The sequence below is a fragment of the Pelodiscus sinensis genome, chromosome 16, assembly GCF_052426305.1.
Source record: "Pelodiscus sinensis isolate ZL-2025 chromosome 16, ASM5242630v1, whole genome shotgun sequence".
Lineage (NCBI taxonomy): Eukaryota > Metazoa > Chordata > Testudines > Trionychidae > Pelodiscus > Pelodiscus sinensis.
In genome coordinates, this window is record NC_143067.1 from 34,329,090 (window position 1) to 34,349,972 (window position 20,883).

The window sequence follows — 20,883 nt, forward strand, 5'->3', positions numbered from 1 at the left end:
ATAGTTTTACAGAAATGTGAAAGGGTCAGATTTAAACTTCCCTTTAATTAGTGGATCACATGCCAAGTCTTAAATTGATGCAGGTTAATGCAGCCAAGTTATAAATCTCTTGTCAATAGCATTTACAACCGACGTGGCAGCTAAGGCATCATGAGCAGAGAAGGTGGCTCACAGGGCTCTGTGCTACGGTCTACACATTAAGCTGCTACAGCTCAGACTTTTGTTACTGAAGAAATTACATGTACAGAAGTTTTCACTCTTTGGAAGAGAGCTCCTGGTGGGCATTATTATAAACAAGGCTACATTTTAGTCATGGGTATTTTTAGTAAAAGTCACAAACAGTCACGGGCAGTAAACAGAAATTCACAGCACCTTATCCTTAACCTATCCATGATTCCTACTATATAACCCTCACTAAATCTTGGATGATTTGGGCAAAAGGCAACCCAGGGATGTGTAGCTCAGGCCCCCTGTTGCTACTGGTGGGATAAGCGGTGGTAAACCCTGCTGCTGCTGGGGAGAAGGAGGCAGTGAGGTGCAGAATTAATTACCAGTGGGGCATGGGGTCAAAGCTCCTTCTAGCAGGCACCAGGCACTTTACCCAATATATCCGAAAGAGCGGCATAAACTCATAAACACACACCTAATGGGGAATGGGCGGGGAATGGGCCAATACGGCAGTACACAGGCAATCCAGGAAGTTTTTGGAGAATGTTGGGGATAACTTCTTGGTACAAGTGCTGAAGGATCCGACCAGGGGCCGTGCACAGCTTGACCTTCTCCTCACAAACAGGGAGGAACTAATAGGGGACGTAGAGGTGGGTGACAACCTGGGAAGCAGTGATCATGAGATGGTAGATTTCAGGATCCTGACCAAAGGAAGAAAAGAGAGTAGTAAAATACACACCTTGGACTTCAAAAAAGCAGATTTTGACTCCCTCAGAGATCTGATGGAAAGAATCCCCTGGGATGTTAACATGAAGGGGAAAGGAGTCCAGGACAGCTGGCAGTATTTTAAAGAAGCCTTATTGAAGGCACAGAAAGAAACCATCCCGACACGTAGCAAGAGAGGCAAACCTGGTAGGAGACCGGATTGGCTTACAGGGGAAATCCTTGGTGTACTTAAGCACAAAAAGGAAGCTTACAGAAAGTGGAAACTTGGACAAATGACTAGGGAGGAGCTTAAATGTATAGTTCGAGAATGCCGGGGGGTTATCAGGAAGGCGAAAGCGCAAATGGAGTTGCGACTGGCTAAGGATGTGAAGGATAACAAGAAAGGTTTCTACAGGCATGTCAACAAAAAGAAGGTGATCAGAGAGGGTGTGCAGTCCCTAATGGATGAAGGAGGTAACCTAGTGACAGAGGATGTGGGGAAAGCTGAAGTACTCAATGCTTTCTTTGCCTCTGTATTCACGGACAAGGTCGGCTCCTGGACTCCTGTGCTAAGCGACGCAAGATGGGAAGAAGATGGACAGCCCTTGGTGGGTAAAGAACAGGTTAGGAACTATTTAGAAAATCTAAACGTACACAAATCCATGGGTCCAGACTTAATGCACCCAAGGGTACTGAAGGAGTTGGCAAATGTCATTGAGGAGCCTTTGGCCATTATCTTTGAAAAGTCGTGGAGATCGGGCGAAATCCCGGATGATTGGAAAAAGGCAAATGTAGTGCCCATCTTCAAAAAAGGGAAGAAGGACGATCCAGGGAACTATAGGCCGGTCAGTCTTACCTCGGTTCCTGGAAAAATCATGGAAGGGATCCTAAAGGAATCCATTTTGAGACACTTGAATGAGAGGAAAGTGATCAGGAATAGTCAGCATGGATTCACAAAGGGCAAGTCGTGCTTGACCAATCTGATTAGCTTCTATGATGAGGTAACTGGCTCAGTGGACATGGGAAAGTCAGTGGATGTTATATACCTTGACTTTAGCAAGGCTTTTGATACGGTCTCCCACAATATTCTTGCCAGCAAGTTAAGGGAATGCGGATTGGATAAATGGACGGTAAGATGGATAGAAAGATGGCTAGAAGGCCGGGCCCAGCGGGTAGTGATCAACGGTTCGATGTCAGGATGGCGGTCGGTTTCTAGTGGAGTGCCCCAAGGTTCGGTTCTAGGACCGGTTTTGTTCAATATCTTTATTAATGACCTGGATGAGGGGATAGATTGCACCCTCAGCAAGTTTGCAGATGACACTAAGCTAGGGGGAGAGGTAGATACGCTTAAGGGCAGAGATAGGGTCCAGAGTGACTTAGACAAATTGGAGGATTGGGCCACTAGAAATCTCATGAGATTCAACAAAGACAAGTGTAGAGTCCTGCACTTGGGACGGAAGAATCCCAAGCATAGTTACAGGCTGGGGACCAACCAGTTAAGTAGTAGTTCTGCAGAAAAGGACCTGGGGGTTACAGTGGATGAGAAGCTAGATATGAGTCAACAGTGTGCCCTTGTAGCCAAGAAGGCTAATGGCATATTAGGATGCATTAAGAGGAGCATTGCCAGCAGATCCAGAGATGTCATTATTCCCCTTTATTCGGCTTTGGTGAGGCCACATCTGGAGTACTGTGTCCAGTTCTGGGCCCCCCACTACAAAAAGGATGCGGACGCATTGGAGAGGGTCCAGCGGAGGGCAACCAAAATGATTAGGGGTCTGGAGCATATGACCTACGAGGAGAGGCTGAGGGATTTGGGTCTGTTTAGTCTGCAGAAGCGAAGAGTGAGGGGGGACTTGATAGCAGCCTTCAACTTCCTGAAGGGAGGTTCCAAAGAGGATGGAGAGAGGCTGTTCTCAGTAGTGACAGATGGCAGAACAAGGAGCAATGGTCTCAAGTTGTGGTGGGAGAGGTCCAGATTGGATATTAGGAAAAACTATTTTACTAGGAGGGTAGTGAAGCATTGGAATGGGTTACCTAGGGAAGTAGTGGAGTCTCCATCCCTAGAGGTGTTTAAGTCTCGGCTTGACAAAGCCCTGGCCGGGTTGATTTAGATGGGATTGGTCCTGCCTAGAGCGGAGGGCTGGACTTGACGACCTTCTGAGGTCTCTTCCAGTTCTGATTCTATGATAAGGGGATGGTTGGATGAAATAACATGATCTTGGTAACTAATTGACCATTCATTTCCAGTTGGAAATAGGTCAATGGAGGGATGATAGGAGTTGCTATAGGGAACTTTCTGGGTGTCTGGCTGGTGAGTCTTGCCCACATGCTCAGGGTTTAGCTGATCGCCATATTTGGGGTCAGGAAGGAATTTTCCTCCAGGGTAGATTGGCAGAGGCCCTGGAGGTTTTTCGCCTTCCTCTGTAGCATTGGGCACAGATCACAGCTGAAGGACTCTCTGCATGTTGGGGCCTTCAAAGTATTGGAAGGCTTCAATATCTGAGACATAGGTGAGAGGATTATTCTAAGAGGGGTGGGTGAGATTCTGTGGCCTGCACTGTGCAGGGGGTCAGACTAGATGATCATAATGGTCCCTTCTGACCTTAAAGTCTATGAGTCTATGAGTCTATGAGGTGAGAAGTGCAAAAATCCAAGATGGACCAAAAGACACAAGAGGCTGATTTAAGAAACTGAATAGGTTTGGGGGCCAATGTGATTTTTTTTTGGCATTGCTTATGTTACCTTTGAAGCACCTCTGCAGTATTCTCCATTTTAAGAGATCAAAGACTTGAATGCAGTGGAATGAATTAAAGTACCAGAATAGATGGCAGGAGACTAAGAACAAGAGGAGGGAATAAAAATTGGCATTTAAAGATGAAAATTGTAATAAGGCCTGAATCCAACGGCTCGCTCTTTGCACAGGTACCTATGTGGATCCAGCTTTGCTTCCAATACTTGTGCTCACAGTTGATAGTGTGTCAAGTAATGAAACAATACCCCCAACCCTAATATTGGAAAAAAGTGGAAGTTTGAGCAGGTTTGCCAGAACCAGGGTGGAAGTCAGCTCTGAGGTTTCCAATGGCTAATTTGTGTCTCTATTTGAAACTGAGGGATCAAACTCAGAACCATTTCTCCAAATCAGCTCCATTATTCCCCATCCTTCTAAATCTGAGACACTTTCAGTTGAATGAGACCCAAATCCAAACCACTCCTAGTCTTTGTTTTGCATAACAAAATGCTATGTACTAAGGTGTGGCACTGCCAACACCCACTTTTGGCTATTACTATTGAATAATTACTGGTATTAACAAGAGATTGGTGCATCAGAGATGTTCCTAATATTTCCCAGGCTTGGTGCATACTTATTCTATTGTGTAGTTTTCATGTTCGCACAAGACACTGAATCAGATTAGGTTTACATCAGTGTGAGAAAGCAAAGTAATTAGATTGTGTTCATGGTGCTGAGAGACAAAAACCAATCAGTGCAGTCTAAATAACTACCTAAAAACTAGCCTAATGTATATAGTCATAAGCAGAGGTTTTTACCAGGGTACTTTTACTGTACAAAATATTACACTAACCTTTATCATTAATATTTTAAAAACTCGCTCCTCAGAATGAACTTCTTCAGAATGACTTTGTCATAAAAGGCACATCCTCTCCACAATGGTGGGTGGAGTGTTGCCATGCAGGGAAATGCCCAGACCATGCAAAAGATGTAAATACCCTTAAGTAAGCCTGTTATGTAAAGGTCTGAAGGAAATTTGGGGCTTTCCTGGTAGTCTCAGAAGAGGACCTCTGTGGCAAGTGATCAGTCTTTTAGACAGACACTTCTTCTCTTGACTCTTTATTCAGGCATTTGAGTTACAAACATTAAACAATTTGCAACAGACTAAATACAAATCTTTGCCCTGCAATCAGATTTCACTTATGTGTCATCCCTTATGAGCTTAGCAGTGCTCTACAGTATTCTTCTTGACCCCTTCTAAAAAAACAGGGTAGACAAGATTTGAATGTCTAATGTAAAAAACTATGCCTCTCTCAGATTTTTTTTTAAAAATACATCACAAACGAACAAATCAGGACACAAAATTTAACTATTTTTTCCTTTTATGCTACAGTAGCAGATTTTCTCTCATGTTTATGGTGTTTTAAACATAGGAGAAAATCTCCCCTGCAGGGCTGGGGAGGCACAAAACTCAAATCAATAACAATTAGAAAGGGCAAGTGACGTGTCCACAAACAGATTAGAAAAGATAAATGATTTGTGAATTGTCACTAGAACTGGGCAGTGTTCCCTGCAAGACATGCATTGTGCAGCTACTCAGGAGCCATTCAAATGCCGCCCTGCTGATTAGCAGAGCAGCCACAGCCAGGTTTTGTTACTACTGGTTGATGCATATTCACACATGCCTCAAAAGTGCCCGAGGGGTAGTCCTGATAGTCTCTGTCTCAGGTGCCACAGGACTAACAACAGGCATAAGCATTTCACCCTCTTTAGCCTCTGTAAAATCCACTCCAATTCATTGGATAAAGTGGGGTTTACCCATGTAATCTTGTTTCCTAATAAATCTATTCTTCTCAAGGTGTCACAGAACTCCTCATTGTTTTTCACATGCCTCGGTGCACATACAAAATTTACTCTGGAAAAATTCCTCACCTAGATGGAAAAGATTAGAGGGAACATTGGAGCTGGGCAAATATTTTGGGCCAAAACATGCAGGCTTTTGCACAATTTCTTAAAACTTTTCAGTGTTACTGTTTTGCCGAATTGTTTTAATAAAAAAACCTAGAAAAAATCCAAAATAATTAAAACATGACATGTTTAAATTTTTCAGTTTGAAATGACTGTTTTGAAATTTCCTTTACTTTTATTTTAGAAAGTAAAACATTTTAAGACAGTCCAACTGAAATATTCTGATTTTGTGAACACAAAACATTTTGTTCAAACTGAAAAAAAATGATTTTCAGTTTTTAGATTTGCCAAGAAACTGAAAAATCCATTACTTGGATTTGCATATCTTCTGTTTTTTTCCCCCAGAAGAGGCTTTTCCGATATGTGGCCTGTCTACAGAGGGCCAAATATCACAAAAACCTCCTCTTTTGAAAGCCCCCTTAATCCTCCTAAAAGGAGGTTTACAGGGGGCTTTCAAAGGGGAGGGAGGGTTTCCAATATTTGGCCCCATGTAGACAGGCCACATATCGGAAAAGCCTCTACCGGGAAAAAAAAACGGAAGAAGATATGCAAATTCAGGACGAATTTGCATATCTTCTTTCGTAAGCTGCACATAGTCTATATGTGCCCTAAGGTGCTACAGGACCACTCATTGTCTTTTATGTTTTTATAAGTTACAGACTAACATGGCTACTCCACTGAGCTTCCATCTTGGCTCATGTCAGGGAGTGAACCCAAACCAGGCATCTCTGCTGCTCGTGTGGCAGACTGCATTGAGGAGGGGTGCAGCAGATTCACATCCTCTGTGGCTCAGGCCCAGAGGAAGCCACTGACGCACAAGCACTGACTCCGAAGGCATCCATGGCTCCTGCAGCCACCAGCCGCAGCTGTTCAGCAGGGCTGCTGAGGGGCTGGTGGGAGGAACCTGGGTGGGAGGGGTAGATCAGGGTCAGGAAGAGGTGGGGCAGGGCTTCAGGGGATGCAGGGGAGGCACCCACTAGGGATGTTACATTTTGAGAAATGGAATAGGTCTGTTGTTATACTTCAAAAGTAAAGGCGCTGTGGGCAGCATGGGGCCAGTGGGGCAGTCCCCCACTGGCCCTGTGCTCCCCACGGCATTTCAAAGTGGCAGCACCATGTGGAGACTGGGGTCCCCTGGGGACTCCCCAGCTACCCAAAGGCTCCATGTGGTGCTGCCACTTTGAAACACCACGGGGAACCTTGTGGTGGGTTCCACACAGCGTTTCAAAGCAGCAGTGCTGCATGGAGCCTTTGAAACACCTCATGCAGCCTGGGGTCACCCCAGCTGGCCCCAGGCTGCCCACGGTGTTTCAAAGGGGCAGCACCACGTGGAGCTCGGGGTCTGGCCCCAGGCTCCACACAGTGCTGCCGCTTTGAAGTACCCTCTCCTCTTCTCTCCCCTCCCCACCTCCTTGCTGCCTCTTTCTGACAGAGGCAGCAAAGGCAGGAGAAAGAAAGTAATCATTAGCCTGTCGACTAGTCCTTCACATCCCTAGCACCCACTGGGAAAAATAAAAGTCAGCACCTGTGTGGGTTACATATTGTGGGGCGTTCTGGAGATAGCACTGTGGAAATTTCAGGAAATGAGTCTAAAGAGTTTGACGTCTTTGATACTAGAGTCTCCATGTCAGACTGCGAACTCCATTTTGAACGTGGCGCTTGCCTGCTTTCTCTGTTGTCTTTTTATTTTCATATTGAGCTGAAATTCCAAAGAGTGGTAACACAGGTGACACTGAAGGGTTATTAAACCTTCACTCTCCGCTATTCATATGGAAAACCCCCTTGGACAATGAGCTGGTTTCTTTTACTCAGCAGAACTAGGCTGCAAATTGTGCTGGTAACTAAGCAACAGATCACCTTGTGGAAGAGTTTGATCACCTGACCAGTCTGATCTGGAGATCACCTGAAAAAAGGGACTAGAGGTTTTGAAAGAAAATAACTTTCAACAGCAATTGTAGCTGAAGGGGGGAAGGAAGGAAGGAGGCAGGAGGCAGGCAGGAAGGAAGAAGTGCCCAAAAGCAGGAGGCTGCCTGCAGAGACAAGTGGAGACTCCATCATCTGGAGGAGAAGCCACACAGGAAGAGGAAGCAAAAGACAGGACTATGCAGCACTTTAAAGACTAACAGGATGGTTTATTAGGTGATCAGCTTTCCTGGGCCAGACCCACTTCTGGCCACGAAAGCTCATCACCTAATAAACCATCCTGTTAGTCTTTAAAGTGCTACATAGTTCTGTCTTTTGTTTCAGCTAGACCAGACTAACACGGCTGCATCTCTATCACCATTTTAAAGAGAAGTCAAACCACATACATACCAAGTACATCTTATCACGCACCCAGACATATGATGTTCCTGCTTTGATGGTGAACTCTGTTGCACAGGTTACTGCAGTGGGAATTTTTTAATTTACCAGCCTCACAAATAATGGGTAGAAATTATAATTATGTCAGAGATTCTTATTCTCCCATATGACTCACTTTTTCTGCTGGAAAAAAGTTCAAAGGAAAGGCTGCATCTCATTTAATCAGCCTGTCTTCAGTTACAGACATGCCCCAGGGAACCCTGCATAACATCTCACCAGCCTGCTGATGCTCTTCAAGCCCTGGATACTAGAGAGTGAAACCCAAAACTAGGCATGATCTTTAAAGATGACTGATGTTTTGTCTCTGAGTTATGAACAGAGTTTGGGCTAGTCTTTAGTGGTGAGTTAATTGCAATGGCACAAAAAGACTAGCCAAAGCAAGTCCTTTGGTCCCTCTGAATCAATAATTTGTCAGTTTATCTCATATGTAAATTATATTAAGGCCCCAACTCTGTAGGTGTTTTAGTGACATAGATAACTTCATTTATATCAATAGTTCCATTGATTTCAATGAGCCTACTCACAGGTGAATAGTAACACCAACTTAAGTGTTTGCAATAGTGGGCCCATATGTGAAAATTAGCCACAGATTGCTAGCATCTCCAGTTTAATTAGAGCAACACGACCAATCCATCAGTATCTATTACTAACAAGCAATTAAAGTCCATCTGCAAAACATGGCTCAGAACACTGCTTGGGTCAGGGCAGACATGCAGTTAAAGGAAAAACTGACAGTTCTAGGAATAAAACAAGGGTGTGTCTAGACTGGCAAGATTTTGCACAAAAGCAGCTGCTTTTTCACAAAAACTTGCCAGCTGTCTACACTGGCCACTTGAATTTGCACAAGAGCACTGACTCCATAAGATATTATTCCTTTACAACTAAGCCAGGCCACAGATGATGGGGCAAAGAGGGCAGTTGCCCGGGAGGGGGGCAGGGATAGTGATTCAAAGGGGCACGGGGCTCCCAGTGACTGTCGTTGTTACTGCTCTCTGTGGCTCTGAGAGCTGGGGTGGGGAACAGCACCATGCTCCCAGCCACATTGGCTTCCTCTGGCCCTGCCCCTTCCACCCAAGGCTGCACTCCTTCCAGGGCACAGAGCTTGCCTGGGGGCCTGCAGTGGCTAGCAGCCCCCCCCCCAAACTAGTAACTTGTGCTTCTGCAGTTTGAAGAAGAATGCTTCCACACCCTCTGCCCTGAAGGACCCAAGCAACACTGGGTAAGTCTTCTAGTCTGTTATAAAATCCATAGGATACCGCTAAAGAGAGAATCTTCCAGCACTGTAGGAAAGACTGCAAACAGCAAGCAATAAGCCAGCAGCCCCATATGCCAGGTGGGGTGTGAAGGGTGCAAACGCACCTTCCCCATGGTCCCCTAAGTCAGCGAGGGGGGCTCCGTGGCTGCCTTGAAGGTGGCCTGTGGCTAGAGATCAGCCCCCTTCCTTTCTCTTGCAGTGGGGAGGCCGCACTGGCACTGCAGCCTCGCTCTCCCTCACAAGGTTGGAGCACCAGCCCAGCTGCCTGCTGGGAGGGTGGGGGTGGAGAGACAGCCCTGAGTCTAGCTGCACAATTGGGCTCCCCGGGGAAAAAGGCGCTTTCCCTCCCCCTCCTCATGGGGAGCTGTTGCTGCTCTTGCCGCCGGAGCCGGCCTGTGGAGTGCGAGCTGCTGGAGCCCAAGCGGCAGCTGGCACGCTGCACCCTGAAAGAGCATGACTTTTTTTTTTCTCTCCACACACATTGGACAGAAAACCCAGACTGATCCCCTGTGGGGGGCCACAGGCTGAGCCCACCTCCCTTCCAGAAGGAGGAGGGCTCCAGGCTGTCTAAGACAGCGGCAGTGGCAGCAGCAGCAGCAGCGGTGAAACGGGGGCAGCATAGAACCTGGCAGCAGACCCAGGGGAAACCTCCCAGCTCTGGCTGAGGTGGCAGAAGCCAGCATCGCTCCCAGGGCCAAGGAATGCTGATGCCGTAACTGCTGGAGGCAGGTGAAGTGCCCACCCCTTCTACCTCCCCACCAAGCACAGCTCCAGGACAGGCCACCAAAGCCCGGGGAGACATGCTTCTGGCAGGGGGCACCCTGGGACTCAGGGCATGTGCCCCCAACAGGGCCAGGCCAAGACTGGCTGAGTTCCTGGCAGTAGGGAGGTCACCCAGCATGGACCTAAAGCAGATGGCATGTGCCAGCCAGGCACTGGCAGGACTTCACCCCACAACCCTTGTTTTGCCTTTAACCTCAAGCTCCATTTTAAATGCAATTCCAGCCTCCACTCACAGTCCTGGCCCTGTCCCGGCCACGCAGGGCCTCAGGCTCAGATCTGGGTGGTGGCCTAGACCTTTGAGGCTGGCTGCAGCCCCTCCAGCTAATGAAGTATCTGGGAGATATGGGGCCACTCCTGAGGGTTCACCACCATCATGGAGGAGAGCAGGTGCTCCAGGGCAGCCAAATACCAATATCTCGGTTTACACGCTGCTTTAAAGAGTCGCTGCCTGCACCGCACACCCAGTGACGCCGCCCAAAACTTTGCCTGGATGCGCTGCCTGTAGGCCAATGGGAACAGTGGGAAGTGGTGCCTGAGACCAGCATGGAGCCCAAAGACAAGTAAGTGCCCTCCACCTCCTCATGCTCAGACCCCCACGCCCCAGCTTCCTCACACACACACCCTATCGAGACCCTGTACCCCCAGCCTCCTCCTACCCCCAGCCAGACACCCAACCCCCAGCACACTCCTACACCCTTTCCCCTGGCCAGACACCCTACCCCCAGCCCACTCCTACACCCTTTCCCCTGGCCAGACACCCTACCCCCAGCCCACTCATGCACCCACCCTTTCTCCTTCACCCTCTCTCCTGGCCACACACTACACCCTTCCTTGCTCTTGTCTCCTTCCCCGGCTCAGATACCCTACTCCCAGCCTGCTCCTGCACCCTACTTCCCAGCCTGCTCCTGCACCCTCACCCCCTCCTGCACCCCACATCCCATCCAGACCCTGCACCCTCACCACTTCCTGCACCCCACCTCCCACTCAAATTTTGCATCCTCATTCCTCTCTCTGGCGACCCTGTCCCGCACACCGAACCCCCCATTTTTGTCCTAACCCCAGAGCCTAGCGGGGTCCCCAAAATCCACTAAGCCTACAAACCCAGAAGAGTAAATCTGGCCTATGAAAAGCCCTGAACCTCAATCTTCCCTGTCCTGTGCCCCTCCCCCATTGGGGCTGGAGCACCAGGGGAGTGAGGTGGCTCAGTTTGGGGCCACATCAGTGAGAGTTGGGGGGGTTGGTTTTTTGCTTTTCACTTGTGTGGTCCCCAACTGATTTTTTGTGTGTGTCAGTGGCCCCTGACCGAAAAAAGGTTCCCCACCCCTGCCATAAATAAATAAAATATGGGAACCTTTTGTTTTTAACCTAAATTAAATATTTATTTATTTGAAATGAAGTTTGATAAACTAACATGAGAAAGTTAAAGCACTTAGTCTGATTAATACTTTCAATTAATAGTTCCTTTCTTACTGGTTAAATTAAACCATTCTCCCTGGCTGCAGCACTAGCAAAATGGCTCAGGCGTCATTATGTAATTAACAGTGAGTTTCTATTAGCAATTGGGGGTCTGCAGAGAGGTTTGCATTGAACCAGGTGGGCCACAGGCCAAAAAGTTTGAGAACTCCTGTGTTAGGAGCCTGGGGGAGAGCTGTGTTGCAGGGGGATGGGTGGGCAGGGTTGGCAGCAATATGGCAGGGCTAGAGGAATGGCACCTCCCACCTGTGAGGAACCCGGGCCTGGGCCTGACCCCGACCCCCCCGGCTGGAAGCCCCATCTGCACCCACTGCTGCACTGTCTACCATGATCCCGGAAAGTCATTTCTATAAAACCTTTATTACTGTACAGATTGTTAATATGTTATAACAAAATCATTGTACCAATCCCTGTTTTCACTCACATTTTTCATGAATCGCTCTTACACATACTCATTGCATGACTATTTTGAGCTCCTTTATATTTAAAAAATTACGGTCCACACTTACAAACCCCTCCGCCCTACCGAAATTCCTGCGACCGGGCTTGGACAGAGATCTGTAAGACAGACGGTCAACTATGGAAAGAGTTAGAGGGTGATACTGCAAGGGTGAATTTGGCTTAGTGTAGCTCGGTTGCATTCCGAGCATCATCAGTCCCCTGAATTAAAAGCAACTTGGACTGGAGTTTCATAATATGAATCCACAGGCTACTGAGAGCCCTGAACTCTTATGAAACAAATCTGTGTTCACCATTTATTTTGTATGAGTAGTTTTAGACTGCAGCGGTTGGGTTCTTATGAAGGACTAAGAACGAGTCATGGATTTCCTTCCTTACTGAGTAGCTCCATACTACTTTTTAACAGGAGTAGTGGAAAATGTTAGCAAATCATTTACGGAGTGGCTTCTATTAAGGATAGTATAGCTCTGGAAAGGTGGGGCACAGACACACCATTAGCACTGTTCTGCCACAAAGCTGCTAGGCCCGGTGGCAGTTATGCCTTTGCTCAATTTTAACAACTAGTCATGTGAGTTTCTCTACCACTATTAGCTGCTGCAGTCAGGGGTGAGAGTAACCTACATTTCTTACAGGTATTGTGGAACCTCCCCAAGGGGTTTCTGGGCTCAAGATTGGTGGGACTCTTTTCTCACCTGCAATTTCTAGTCCAATAAATCCAGTCCCAGTCCACCCTTGAGTACAGTCCATCAAGCATATCAAAGCCAGTGGTGACTGACTGCTGTTGATGTTGGGTGGTCATTGGGTTTTTTGTTTTAATGGAGTTACAACCACTGATTAGATTCAGACTGCGTGAAAATATTTTTACAATAGCTATTGCAAAACTTTTGCTACTAAAGATTATTGCAGTTCAAGATAGGACATCTTCCCTGTCCCCTTTCTATAAAAAGCAGCCTGAAGATATTGATTCAGACTTTGACTCTCCAAGTCAAGTACCCATATGACATTTATGATTATCTGTCAGCTCTGACCTGCAGAGTATACTCTGTCAGTAAACCTGCAGGGCATATGTGTGTTGATGCTTCATCTGAAGACTTGGCAAGCAACAGAAAGCCACAAATAACCAATAGTACATTGATTTTGTGTATGAGCATGTCTCTGGTCATAGTAGCTCCAAAACCTGTTATCTGTCAGCTAAAGGAGACCATCATGTAGTAAATGCTTGTGATTTTGGTGCTGTACATGATGGATTAGAGCAGGGATGAAAGTAATTTACATTGCTTATAGATACTGTTATATTATCCTTCCAGGGAGGCAGGGTACCTCAGGGAAGGGGGCTGAGAGTGGGTGGGTGTGGAGGGACTTGGGGCAGGAGGCGGGGGTGTGGGAAGGTATAGGAATCAGGGTTGGAGAGTGAGGGGAGGGGTGCAGGAATTAGAGCAGGAGGTTGGTGTATATAAGTGGGAGGGTAGATGCAGGAGCAATGGCACTGTTTAGGGAAGGCAAAACTGGCCTTAGGGTAAATGGCACCCCGGGCAAACTTGTATTTTGATGTCCCAGTGGGCATGGTGCCCCCTTTCGACTGGCCCCCATAGGCTCCTCCAACTGCTGCACCCCCATGTTACACCCCCTTTGCCATTAACCCCTGCTCCCCTCCCGCACCCTAACTCCTACACGGTAGTCTGCACTGTGCCCCCTTCACCATTAACCACTGCACAATGTCATCTTTGCTCCAAGCCCCTGCAGGGATAGAGCAGGGAGAAAAGAGCCGGCTTCCTGAGCCAGAATGCAGAGATGGGACTAGGAGGCTGGGACACCCCATCAGCAGGGGAAGAGGACTCTAGGGCTGCCAACTTTCTAATTCCAAAAAAACCAAACACCCTTGCCCCTCCCACTGCTGACGCCACACCCCCACTCACTGCTTTCCTTTCCCTCTCCTCCCCCCCCCCATGCTTGCTCTCCCCCACCCTTGCTCACATGCTATTTTTCACTGCAAGACCCAAACAGGCAAATCTATTGCTTGGACAGGTGCATTCTGTGAAATTCAGGTTTGATTTGTTACAGGACACAGGAGCTGACAGCCAAATAGTCAAAAAGGTTAATTTAACAAAAATGAAATTTCACTAAGATTTTCTGATTCTTTCTCTCCCCTCTTCCCATTTTTCATAACTAGCTCCATGGTTTTGTTCACTCTGGTTATTGTTATTTTATGTGTGGAATTAGGACCTCACATTCTATGAGTCCTCTAAGGCCTAATCCTAAAACCCAAATACAAATCCACAGAACAGAACCATAGAAATGCCCCTGTCCAGATACCTACATCATTAAATCTGTACAAACTGGTGCTCAAACCTACCTAGCATGTATTCATGTGTACCCACCTAGCATTCACTAACATATCCACAGAGAGTCTGCAACAGTTTATAACAGAGCTCGACAAAGGTGGCCAGAAATGTATGGATCTTCTGCAGTCACTAGTCAATAACATTCACTTTTTAAGAAATAATACATTTCCTTATGAATTCCCTTTTAAAAGCTTGTTATGAAATGTGTACACACATTTTATGTCATCAATTTTTTTGTGCACAAGCAAGCAAAAAGAGTAAAACCCCAAGAGGCTGAAGGGGCACAGATGTCGGGGACAGGAAGGGATCGGGGAGGGATGCAGTGAGAGGGTTGAGGGTAGGGCATGGGACAGGGAGGGATTAGGAAGGTCAGGTGTCCGGTTTTGGACTGGAACACCCGGCCCACACCCACTGACAGCAATGCCAGTCCCCAAGGCAAAAAATCAAAAGGAATGCTGGAGGCTCCCATCAGTCCTGCTGACCGGGCCACTGAATGTCTGGTTTGCAGTGCCACGGGTTCCCTGCTAGTAAGGTTGCCAGGTGTCTGGTTTTCACCCAGACAGTCCAGTATTTGTGGCCCCTGTCTGTTTTTCTCGTACAGAAAGCCGGCGGAGACACTTTTCCCCTGGCCGGGGCGGAGGGGGAGGAGGAGGAAGCAGCGCAGGGATTTAAAGGTGCTCAACAAGTTTGGTCCCCCGTTTGGTTTTTTTGATCAACCAATTCTTTTCCCCGCCAGTGCCGCCTGTGGGGAAGCAGCTGAGCCAGCATGTCTGGCTCCTAGGGGCTGCTGGGAGGTGGTTGTCTGGGCAGCACAAAGATAACCACCCACGCCTTGCCCACGGCAGCCTCTAACACTAGGAGCCAGACATGGTGGCCCAGCTGCTTCCTATCTGTCCATACAGTGGCTGGCACAGAGACTGACAGTCCAGCTGCTTCAGGTTGACAAGAAGGGATCCAAGGCCAGGCACAAACCTGTCTGGAGGAGGGGCTGGAGCCAGGTCCCCTTAAAGGCCCAGGCTTATCACTGAACCCAAACCTCATTCCCTGCTCTGACTCTGCCTTCCCCAGGGGAACACTCCTAGCTCACCGCCCCTGGAGCCCCTCAAAACCGGCCACGTGCACTTAAAGTCAGAAAGCCGGGGTCAGAGGTCACTTACCAGGGTTCAAATGCAGGGAGAATGATGGTGAATCAGAGTTCTGCACCTTATGGCCCTGACTCTCTCCTGGAACAATTTGGTCCTGATCTGGAAGCGACATACCGTGAAGGTCATTTTGCTGTGCAAAGGAGCCTCTCTCCCCCTTCTCCCCTGGGGGCTGGGACACTGTGCTCAGGTTGGAGTGTCTGACTCAGGGATTGCAGAGCTTTTGAAGGGGATTGGCGCACCTGGTGCTGCTGTGCTTGTGAACGTTGTCCCAAGCGAGAGAGGCAAGCAAGAGATAAGTTGTCACCTGCAGGATACATGGGGCAATGCCTGTATCCTGTGGGTCAGGGCTCGACAAACAGTGTAATCTACTCACCTGTGGCAAGTAGATTACACCCCAGAAGAGCCGGCGCAGAACGATCTGCGCATGCGCAGAGCACAGAACCATGCTGCTGGTGAGCGGGGCTCGCTGCCGCTCGGTGAGCCCTGCTGTGGGTGACAATTCTCTCTCTTGCTTGGGACAATGTCTGCATGCACAGCAGCACCTGGTAGTGGTTGTACATGTACAGGCCTGGGCTATGCACAGTTCCTTGTCATTAGAGACCTATTTTGGTAGGGGCATTTCTTTAATTATTTCTACCTAAATGGTTGTCCCAGAACAATATTTAGTGTGTGCACAGTTATATTTTCATAAAAGTGCCTTACACTGTGTGGCAGTTCAATCTCCCCCTCCCCCCCATGCTTTATGAAATGGACTTATGGACATAAATGTACAAATTACTTCATGTAGCCTATCAATCTTCATGCCTTAATCCGCTAGATCTGTTCATCCTATTTTTGTGTATGTATCATTCTTGTGTGTAAAATTAGACATAGGAAGTAGGGAATACTTTTATGGGCTTTAAATGTGTGAATGAAAGTCATCAAGGGAGGCCTCAGGGTCTGGGCAATCATATGCAAATAGCCTTTTGTCCTTAAGGCTTAGCAGGGGTTGGTAGGAACAGGCCAGGTGACTTCCCATGCGAAAAGGGAATCTTTAAAAACAATAGGAAAGTAGTCTTTGGCTGGCACAATGGAGGGAAAGAACTGAAGACCCCGGGGTGAGGGACAGCCCTGGTTTGGAAGACTTTGCTGGAAAAGAGACAGTTTTAGGGTGAGTTTGTAATGAACTTGGGTACTGAGGTTTCAGTGTTAGTTAGCTAAGCATTTCTTGTTATTTTGAGTTTGTAATCTACTTTGCTCTGCCTGTTCTCACTTACAACCACTTCAATCCTACCGCTTGTTCCTAATAAAATCACTTTTACTTACTATCAAGCCCAATGTAAATAATTATTACCTGGGGAGCAACCAGTGTGTACATTCCCCCTTTCATTGCTAAAGGGTGCTTACCTGAATAATTAATTTGGGTTCTGATCCCACTTGGGGAGTGGAATCCTGGGAAGCTGGGTCCTAAACTGCACTTTCCTTGGATCTGAAAGCGGTTCAGTGTCTGTACTGCTTTTGGTGTGGGGGTGGGGGAAGACACACAGTGATCTCAGCTTGGTGTCTTGGCTGGGGGAGACCAGCAGAGCTGGCCCAGCAGGACTGAGCAGTAACAAGCCCCAGAGAGCAGGAAGGCGAGTGGCAGTGGCCATGTCAAGCACTCCGGAAAGCTCCCGCAAGTGGTCTTCTGTGATCTTCACCCCATCACACGCTGATAGAGCTTGTTCCCCTCACTATCCATGTGGCAGGCCGTGGGTGGGGGCTGCTCCCAGGTAATGGCTTAACCAGTTATGCGTTCACATTCCTAGAACCATTGAGTTAGGTACCAAACAAAAATCCGAGCTAACTAGCTCCCATAACCCATGTAGATCAAGGATGGGGAACCTTTTCAGAACTGGGGGACACACACAGGGCCGGCCCGAGACCTTTTGGCACCTTGGGCCCGGGCGCATGGCGCCGCCCCCGGGTGCATGGCGCATGCGCAGGCCCACCCGTGGTGCGCGGGCCCGCCCCCGGGGCACACGGCACATGCGCAGGCCGGCCACGGCCGCTGGTGCACAGCCTGGGGCCCGCCCCTGGGGCACACAGCACATGTGCTGCCCAGCCCGGCCCGTGCTGCTGGCGCGCGCACCGGGCCGTACAGGGCCCCGCAGCTGTGGAGGGAAGGGCGCCGTGGGAGCTGGGCACGCAGCGCCTGATGGCAGCTGTAAGGGGCACCACGCACTCCTTACAGCTGCCATCAGGCGCCCCCCATCAGTTGGTGCCCTGGGCAGCTCACCCATGCCTCAGTCCGGCCCTGGACACACACACGTGAGAAGCAAAACAAAACAAAAAAACTCCACAGCCAGCCCTCGCTGATCTGGCCCTCAAGTGAAGAGAGAAAAAACCCTCACACCCTCGCTCAGCTCCAGCCCCATGGGGAGGGGGAGGCATCAAGGCTTAAGAGGCTAACCCCAGGGCTGGATTAAATCTGGGCCCCGGGGGCTAGCAGAATTTGTGGGATCCCCTGAGGCTCTGGGGTGGGGCCAAATGTGGGGTTCAGTGTGTGGGAGGGGGCTGCTGGGGAGCTGGTGGGAGGGAGGGAGCGAAGGAGGCTGCAGGAGCGGAGGTGGAGTTGGGCAGGAGAGAAGGTGCAGGAGTGTGGGGTCCAGGCAGGAGGGGAAAGAGGATGGGGGTATCTACCTGGCACAGCGTCCAGGAGGACAAAGATGCTCTGCACATCTCTGCATGTACCAGGAAGTGCTCCCTGCAGACACTTCCCCCCATTGATCCCGTGATTCCTGGCCAGTGAGAGCAGCTGGGGGGAGGGGCTTCATTTCTGTGCACCATGCAGAGCCGGGCAGAGGCCGTGGGCCTAATCCAGCCCACAGCTTGCTTTGATGGGGCCTGCAAGACTCCTCTAACCCTAACCCCCTTCCCCCAGCAGTGCAAGCTGGATGATGCTGGTGCTGCAGCCATGGCACCCCTGCGTGGCTGGAGTGACAGTGCTAATTTGTGCTGCTGAGAGACAGGGGGCGGGGGGATCCCTGAGTCTTCCAGGCTGGAGGAAGGCAAGCCATGGGCTGTAGGTTCCCAACCCCAGATATTGTAGATGAATGAATGTCAATGCAGAGGTATCATAGGTTTGTTGGTCCCTTTAGGTTTAGGGGATGCTGGGCCCAGGCTACCTATGGGATCTAATGGAAAAGCAAAGAGCCCGTGTAAGGCAGTTGATTCTTTACCAAGAGCCTGACCCTGCTAATAGGCCATTAAGTCTCAGAAGCAAGGTCCTAACAGGTCAGGTTTTCTAAACTTTTTATCATATTTTGGTGTTTTGTTTTGTGTTTTGTTGTTGTTGGGTTTTTGTTCCCCTCCACCTATCATTTATCTGAGTTTGTTAAAATCAGCTTTTCTGAAGTCGACTGTCCTTATTCTGGTTATCTTATTCCTGCCCTTCCTCACAATCATGACAGCTCTCGTTTTATGATCACTTTCACCAAAAATTGCCTTCCACTTTCAGATTAATTACCAATTCTTGAGGACAGGAGCTCTCTGTTTTCCAGTAGAAGGAGACCCATAGTTTCTTAGGATGCCAGTAAACTGATGGAATAAAAAGGTGAAATCTTAAGTCTCCAGCTCAGCCAATCAGCCCTGAGACTCTGAGGAACAAGAGTCTGAAAGTCCACTCCTTTCCCCTTCCCCCACCCCAATGGCCCAGGCAAGTCTCAGGTCGCCACTGGGGATTGCTCTCAGAGGACTCTTCCTATCCCATCTCTTTGTGAGGGCTTCCCAGGAAGGCTAGAGAGCAGCCCTCCATGCCCATGAGTGGAGGGAGGGAAGCAAGGAAAAAGGAAAAGTCCACACTAACTCTAAGGGACAAAGGCCTAAGAAGGGAAAACATTCTCCCATCTTAACCTGTGTGTTCAATTTGGCCAGCACCAGGTAGATGCAGCTGCATAGGTACCAAACCTCTTGGAGTCTCTTGTCTTCTCCACGGAGACCTCCCTGTGGCAAAGCCTTGGGGGTCTCTGAGATTGTCCCTGCCCTGCAGCCTGTCCCACCAGTCTGTTGTCATGGACTCTGTGAGGTCACTGCCTCACAGGGTGAGGAGGAGTATGGAGGTGCTGTAAAAGGCCCTTGTGATGTCACTACCACACCCACCCCTATCCTGCAGGGCTTCTGTCTTGACCTTGAGCAACCCCTGTGCATATCTGAGCTGCTCCCCAAGTTTTCCTTCCACTCACTCAGTGCTAGTTCTGGGGCTCAAGCTAGGGATGTTAAATATCGGTTAAATGAATCGTCAATTAACCTCATGAATTCTTATCAGTCACTCGACTATTCCATAGTCCCCAGAGGCTGGGCCAGCAGCCAGTGCACTCCTGTCTCACTAGTGGCACCCAGTTGGCGGGGCCCATGGGCAGTCACAGACCAGAGTGGAGCGCACCCCCAGCCAGTCTTTTTCACCTGCTCACACAGCAGCCTGCAAGAGAGCCACGGAAGCCTGGCTAAAAGCACGCCATCCTTCCTCCTGTAGTGGAGCACCCCAGCCAGTTGTCAGCACAATGGCACACCGGGGCGCACTGCCTTGCTTTCGCCTCTGTGTTGGAGTTTCATGAAGAGCTATATGTATCTGCTCATACGGTTAGCTACCTAGGTCACAACTACCGATTATAAAATGCTGATTAATGGGATGAAAGAACTGAAAAATTTGCATGTGACTGGTGTTCCAGAGGGAGCTAAAAGAACAGGATGACCCTGAACTGTGCTGGGTTTTGTTTTTTTTTCCCGACTGTTTAAAGTCTTTGCTCCACCTTCATCCATGCAGTTTCAAACACGTTCTGCTCTCAGATTGACTTCACTGGGGTTGCATATGTTTACCTGAGAGCAAATTTTGGCTCTTTAATTCAGTCTCCCTAGCAACGAAGGAGAATACAATGCATGCACCATTCTGATATTCTGTGTTGCCAACAAGGCATTTAAAAGCTTCTCTGAAGTATATTAAGCCCTCCAAGCAAGGAATGCATTTGCTCTTCTGCTTTGTTTTGAGGAAGAGCAAATGCGCTCCTTCAGAATCCCCAGCATTCCTCGTTCCATAAGGAATAAGGGGGGCTTCTGAAAGAGGGTTTTTCCCCGACATTTGGCCCAGTCTAGATGGGTCAAATGTCGGGAAAGCCTCTTCCAACAAAAGAATCAGAAAAAGCTCCACAAAATGCAGAGCACATTTTGCGTAGCATTTGCCAAAAAAAGATGCCGTCTAGCCGTACCCTCAGTGCAGGTATCACCTTACTATGGCCTGCAGACGCAGGAGCATTATTTAATTGCTACTGAGCTAGTTGCAGCGCACAAGATATTGCCCATTTTGTAGGGTCTGATATGGATAGAGATATTAGAAATATCTGGAGTCTGTTTGTTCAATAAATCCTCCTAACTGGTAAGAGCTAGGACCACCGCATTTGGTACACGGCCTCTGCTTATCCTAACTTGAAACAAGGTCAGGGTTTGGTTGTGCCAAGCAAATGGAAAGTGCTGTGAATGGGA

At 48.6% G+C, this 20,883-nt stretch overlaps 1 protein-coding gene across 9 annotated transcripts in view; it reads right to left on the reverse strand.

Moving 5' to 3' along the window:
* LOC149523523 (uncharacterized) overlaps positions 1-19,400 on the reverse strand; it is a 63,632-nt gene extending 44,232 nt beyond the window's left edge. For 4 of the 9 annotated variants that reach the window (XR_016346982.1, XR_016346980.1, XR_016346978.1 and 1 more), the window contains exons 1-4: positions 19,315-19,400; positions 18,875-18,945; positions 16,774-17,170; positions 15,400-15,486 (exon numbers count right to left, since the gene is read on the reverse strand). Coding sequence is in view for 2 of the 9 variants with exons in the window: in XM_089769546.1 (XP_089625672.1) it covers positions 15,400-15,486; positions 18,875-18,923 (136 nt within the window). In the remaining 7 variants the exon portion in view is untranslated. Of the gene's footprint in view, positions 1-15,399; positions 15,487-16,773; positions 17,171-18,874; positions 18,946-19,260 lie in introns of all 9 variants that reach the window. The other 5 variants (XR_016346981.1, XR_016346979.1, XM_089769546.1 and 2 more) reach the window with 3 other exon arrangements.
* Positions 19,401-20,883: the final 1,483 nt, after the last annotated feature.